This window comes from Palaemon carinicauda, chromosome 30 (genome assembly GCF_036898095.1).
Source record: "Palaemon carinicauda isolate YSFRI2023 chromosome 30, ASM3689809v2, whole genome shotgun sequence".
Lineage (NCBI taxonomy): Eukaryota > Metazoa > Arthropoda > Malacostraca > Decapoda > Palaemonidae > Palaemon > Palaemon carinicauda.
Genome location: NC_090754.1, coordinates 51,416,126 through 51,422,743, shown reverse-complemented (window position 1 = coordinate 51,422,743; position 6,618 = coordinate 51,416,126). Strand labels below are relative to the sequence as shown.

At 43.7% G+C, this 6,618-nt stretch overlaps 1 protein-coding gene across 2 annotated transcripts in view; it reads left to right on the top strand.

Annotated features, from left to right (window-relative positions):
* Positions 1-6,618, top strand: part of SMC6 (Structural maintenance of chromosomes 6) — a 106,395-nt gene that overhangs the window by 82,377 nt on the left and 17,400 nt on the right. For both annotated transcript variants that reach the window (XM_068353767.1, XM_068353765.1), the window contains one exon: positions 874-1,008. In XM_068353767.1, coding sequence (XP_068209868.1) covers positions 874-1,008 — 135 coding nt within the window. The remainder of the gene's footprint in view (positions 1-873; positions 1,009-6,618) is intronic.

Genomic DNA, 6,618 nt, shown 5'->3' with positions numbered 1-6,618 from the left:
AAGGTTTCTGTTTCTCCAACACCTGTTATTACTTTTGTCCTTGTTCTTTTGTAACTAATTTCTACCATTCCAACCAACTTCTCTGGGACTTTCCTTTTCCTCAATCACCAAAACATTACTTCTCTTGGTATTTTATCATAAGCCTTCTCTAAATCTACAAAAGCACAGAAGAGCTTCTGGTTTCCTTCTAGTCTCTTTTCCTGTCACTGCATTACTATAAAAATGGCATCCACAGTCCCTCTCCCCCTCATGAATCCATACTGTTATTTCCCGATCTTTACAATCTCTCATCTAGTAGTACTTGAAAGTGTTAGAGAGGGTACCAGACTAATATCCTCACTAACACTTTCAAACTATGCTCTGTTACTTAATTTGTTACTGGATTCCATGTTGTTATCTTTCTGCTTAAATGTAAATACCATTCGACTCTCCCAGTCTCTATGCATTACACTCTCCTCCCAGTCTTTATGCATTATTTCGTTTACCCATATGAATAGATTCCTTGACGAAGAAGATCTCATCCAACCGTAATCACCACTCCTCTCTATAAATTGAATTCTGTGCTTAACTGTTTCATTTTGTAATTAGATTAGATATAATTCAGGATTATATTTACAATATTTAACATGCTACAGATTATTTTAATGATTTATCTATTTTTTTTCCCAAGATTTTATTACTAATTACTCTATCGCAGCTTGAAACTAGAGAACTGTACATTTTTTGGTTGTAGCACTCTTCATGCTCCTTTTATTTGAAATTCATTTTTGATAAAACATTTATTCATTTATTTAGATGTCATGTACTTGACCTCATCTGATGTCGTGTTTGGCAATACAAGGCTATATCCTTATGTAAAACTCTCTATTGCAGATGCAAATTCAGAAGCTACGGGCCACATCAACACACCTTATGAATCAGGTTGAGCCTCCTCAACCACCAAATGTAACACAAATTGAAGAAGATAAAAGAGAACAAGAAGAAAGAAGAAATGTGGCTCTCGAAAAAGTAAGTACTAGTCAGGATTTTGTAAGATTAAAATTTTTTAAACATTATTTGTTCCAACACGGAGTACTTACCTCGAACTACTTTCGTAGGAGTATCTGGGATCTCCTCCCAACCGACCAGAGTTTTGTGTAGTCTACCCTATACCCATTTTCTATGAGGGGTAACCTCAGGCGGAGTGATACGTGACCTGAGGCTAACCCTGGGTCAGAGAGCATGCTTGCTCAGGTCTCGACCTCCAAGTAAGTTCCCTGGTCGCGTCGCTCTCCTTAATCCCAGTGTGATTCTTTGTGTCCCCGACCCCTTTGTGTCTCACGCGGTTCCCACGTGGTTCCTTTGTGTTTTTCCCTCTGCTAAAAATTTTTTAAACATCTATTTTAAGGTTAGTGATACTAAAAGACTGCTTTAATGTAGGAATAAAGGTTTCCAGGAAATTGGAATTTAGTGTTGATGTAAGGCTGTGTGAATGATGTTAATATATCCAGTATATAAAAATTTACAGCATCTACTTGGCACCATTTCACTTGGGCACTATTAATTACTTCATCTTTTATCTCTCAACATGAAAATAGATACCGTATGTTTCTTATGCTCAAAATACTATTAGGACTCGTGTAGATACAAAACCCGATGGCTAAGCAGTGGTTTGTGAGACACTGACGATGACACTGAGAGTTCTTAGCGATCTTCTTTTAGCCCTAGCTGCAATGTATTCAGTCACTTACTTTTATCCATTCCTTTAGGTATTCTTGCTTACCTGTTTAGAAGCATGGCTCACTATAGTCCATTTCTTTTAGCGAGTCATATTTGCACCGACTCGCAACGGTGCCCTTTTAGCTCGGAAAACTTTCCTGGTCGCTGATTGGTTAGAATTATCTTGTCCAACCAATCAGCGATCAGGAAACTTTTCCGAGCTAAAAGGGCACCACTGCGAGTCTGTGCAAATATGACTCGCTAAAAGAAATGGACCATAGTCTCGGTAAACTTTTGTGTAATTAGAATTGGTACCCAGAAGTAGTTACATTTCTAATTAGGTTGTACAGCCATCCAGCATGTGTTGTGAATAGGACATTTTATTTGTTAGTGGTTTATATACATCCTAATTTTACCATTAATATATAATGTGAAAAAAACATTACCAGTAGTAATTAATATTATGACAATATACATACATATACCAAGGCACATCCCCCAATTTTGGGGGGTAGCCGACATCAACAAATGAAACAAAACAAAAAGGGGACCTCTACTCTCTACGTTCCTCCCAGCCTGAGACGTCAACAAAGAGATGGAGCTGGGGGGAGAGTGACTGCTCCCCGCAATCGTGACAATATGCCTCTGCTAATGAAATTCTGTGGATAGTTCCTTGCTTTTGAGTGCTTCTTCAATATCTATTTCAAACTTCACAGCCTTTCCTTTGAATTGAATTCCAAGGAAGCGTATTGTGTATTAAATGTCTTTGGAAGAAAAATACCCAAAATTTTTAAACTGAGGTTTAGCACAAGGAGAGACATACTAAATTTTTTTCACACATTCATGATCTTTCTTTTTATATAAATACAACCAAGAATGGTGTGATAATTACTCTATTTTCAAGAACTTTAATGATATATGATGATCTTAAATTATTTTGAATTTAGAAAGTAGATATATTAGAAATTGTTTTACAAATCTAGATTATCCAACATGGTTTATGAATCTTGCAGTAAAGAAAGCTTTAAGAAAATCTTTAATATGCACAAAAAAAATGTAGGGAACAGAAAAAAAAATATCTCAAAATTGCCTTTCCATAAACATCATTGAAACCACATCCTAAATGGTAATGTAATAATTGTGAATTTGTTTTCAATTTCAGTAACACAGTAATGAGTAAATTATGTGGAAATAAGACGGCAGTTGAAGATGAAAAACAGAATGCATTGATATATATTATAACCTTTCAAATGTTTTTAGAAACTGGCAAGAATTTGGATAAACATCTTTCTGAACATAGGAAGACTTAAAAACATGAGAAGAATAATGCTTTAGCAATTAATTTTTGTTATAATAAAAGTTACAAAGTAGATGTTGATAGTTGTAAAACGTTTAAAATGCAGTCATAAAAGCGGCATTGATTAACTTGATAGTTGTGGAGAGCAAATATTTTGATAGCTTAGATAGAATCAGTATAGATTATGTCTATGTAAGCCAGCCGTATGGGAGTGATAAAGATAAATAACTATGAATATTTGTGCTGATTTTGCTATTGCAAATTGTGACCCTAGGAAAAAATTATGGTAGTACAGCATAGTATCTTAAATGTCAATGGAAATGGACACACAATGAGATAAGCTAGTAAAAAATATTTTTCAATATTAATCTTACCCGATGATCATGTAGCTGTCAACTCCGTTGCCCGACAGAAATCTACGGTCGGGATACGCCAGCGATCGCTATACAGGTGGGGGTGTACACAACAGCGCCATCTGTGAGTAGGTACTCAAGTACTTCTTGTCAACAAGAACTCAATTTTTCCTCTGTCGTGCCGCCGGCAAGACCTACTTGGATACGCTGTTGATTCTGGAGTTGTTGTTCACGATTTGGTGATGTATTTACTCTAGAGTTTAGCCTTCGCTATTCAGGAAGCTTTATCATTAGCTTAGCAAGCTTTTGGAATTATTTTGGATTAATTGTTAACGAACTTTGCTAGATTTTGGAATTCCCCCTTGACTACTTCTACAATTCAAGATGTCTGACCATTCTCAAGTCCCTAAGTACAGGCAGTGTAGCGTTAGGGCTTGTGCTAGGCGTCTTCCGAAGGCCTCTATAGATCCTCACACCGTTTGTTCCAATTGTAGGGGTAAATCCTGTCAATTGGAAGATCGATGTGGGGAATGCGCTGGGCTTTCGGAATTCGATTTTAACGAATTCCTTAAAAATGCACGTAGGTTAGAGAAGGAGAGAATCAGGAGGAGTTCTTCTCGCTCTGTGGATTTTTCCTCTCCCCATGCCCCTCAACCTTTTCCTTCCCCTGTAGTGGTGACTCCCAAACCTGCTACTAGTGCTCAGCCATCCATGGCGGATATGATGCGTGCCATTCAGGCTCTCGGTGACAGAGTGGAGTCATTGGCTAATGACCGTAATCAGCTTTTGGCAGATGTCAAAGAGCTGAAAGCGAAAAGTGCAGTGGGAAGTGTTATCAGTGCTGGTGATGTGAAAAGTGTCAGTGTCAGTGTTGCGCATGAGGGTACATCTGTGCGTGCCAGTCGTCCTCCCAGTCCGGGACCTCTTGCAAGCTCCCAAGCCCAGGGGAGAAGCAATGTCGAAGGACCAAAGGGTTCGGCAGGCCTTGATCAGCGCACGGATGTATCCTCAGTGGTTGCGGACGTATCTGTCAAGGATCGTCCCATCCACAAACAGACGAATGAGCCCTTACATTCCTCGTCTGTGGAAGAAGTTTCCAGGAGGAAACGATGGACCAAGGTTTCACGACCGCTCAAACGTAAGGTCCCTTCCGAGCGAGTCCAACGGCCCAGGTGTAGCCACTGGGTCAGTTCGGACTCGCCGCAGTCTTCCGATGACTGCACACCTCCCAAGAGAGGTAGAGTGGTTCCACAACAGACTTCTGCTCCGTCTGTTGCTGCTCCAACCACGGTAGACCCTAAGTGGTCCATGCTGCAGACTATGCAGTCTCAGCTTGCGGCATTCATGCAGGAGTATCATGCTGAGAAGGTTGACACTGCACCTGTTAACCTACAACCCGCCGAGGTTGTGCACTCAGCAGATACTGCGGCTGCCTGCTCCCACACTCCACCTGTGAGAGCTCCACCTCCGATGCGCAGTCCACTCTGCCAGACGCATGTTCTTGCTGCACCATCCGTTGGCATGCGTGAGCTACCGCATCAGCAGTGGGAAGGTGCTGTAGAGCTGCCGGGTTCTGACTCTATGCGGCATGCTCCGCAACCCATGCGGCATGCTCCGCATACCATACAGCATGCTCCGCATACCATACAGCATGCTCCGCAACCCACCGCAACCCCTCCCACGCACCAACACTCTGCTTTTGTTGTTGCCAGCTCGCAGACTGACCAGCAGCGGCATGATGTTGGATCCGCAGCAGTTACGCATGCACCCGTACTGCCGGATTCAGCCGTTCAGCTTTCTGCTCTGCCTTTGCCACTTCCTACTCAGCTTTCGGATGATGGAGTATCAGATGACGAAGCTGCTCATTTGGATGAACCGCACTCCGACCTTGAAGGGCCCAAGTCTACGCCTCCCTCCTTAGACTTTCGTAAAGTCCTTGCCTTGTTCAGGGACTTGTATCCTGAACAGTTTGTGTCTGCAACCCCTCGCTCTCCTCCCTCCGAGTTTGCTCTGGGCATGCAGTCTGCTGCTCCTGCCTTCACCAAGCTTGTTCTCGCACGCTCATCCAAGAGAGCTTTGAGGGTTATGGGAGAGTGGTTGCAGTCCAAGAAGCAACTGGGAAAGACTGCTTTCATCTTTCCTCCTACCAAGCTTGCTTCCAAGTCGAGCGTCTGGTATGCCACGGGAGAGGAACCTGCCTCTGCCCAGGGCGACTTCTCAAGTCTGGTTGACTCTCCCCGCAGGCTGGCTATGAGACGTTCGAAGATCTGCTGGTCCTTTTCAGACATGGATCATCTGTTGAAGGGAGTCTTTCGTGCTTTCGAGATCTTCAACTTTCTCGATTGGTGTTTGGGAGCCTTAAGCAGAAAGACTTCCCCTTCGGATAAGGACTCTGCCATGCTGATCATGTCTAGCATGGACAAAGCCATTCGGGATGGGTCTGGTGAGCTTGCGGCTTCGTACGTCTCGGGAGTGCTTAAGAAGAGAGAACATCTTTGCTCCTTCTTATCGGCTGGTATCACTCCTTGCCAGAAGTCAGAGTTGTTGTTTGCTCCTCTCTCCAAGTGTCTGTTTCCGGAGGAGCTGATTAAGGGGATGGCTGCCTCCCTTATCCAGAAGGATACCCATGATCTTATGGCATCTTCCGCACGTAAGGCTAAAACCTTACCTTCCGTGCCTAGACCCTTCCGCCCTGCAGCAGTAGACACTCCTGCTACTAGGTTCATCCCGCCCTTTCGTGGCAGAACCTCCAGCAGAGGAGGTACCCGTGCCGACAGTCACCGTGGCAAATCCAAGAAGGGTTCCAAGTCCGCAAAAGGCAAGTTCTGACTGCCTTACTCTCCAGACAGCAGTGGGAGCCAGACTCAAGACCTTCTGGCAAGCTTGGGAGAGCAGAGGTGCAGACGCTCAGTCTGTGAAGTGGCTAAGAGAGGGGTACAGAATTCCGTTCTGCCGCAGTCCCCCTCTAGCTACATCTCCCATCAACCTCTCTCCCAACTACAAGGAGAAGGACAAGAGGCTAGCGTTGCAACAAGAGGTGTCGCTCTTGCTACAAAAGGAAGCGGTGGTCATAGTCCGGGATCATCAATCCCCGGGCTTCTACAACCGTCTCTTCCTGGTAGCGAAGAAGACAGGAGGTTGGAGACCGGTGCTGGACGTCAGTGCTCTCAATGCTTTTGTCACCAACCAGACGTTCACGATGGAGACGACGAAGTCGGTCCTAGCAGCGGTCAGGAAGGAGGACTGGATGGTCTCGTTAGACCTGAAAGA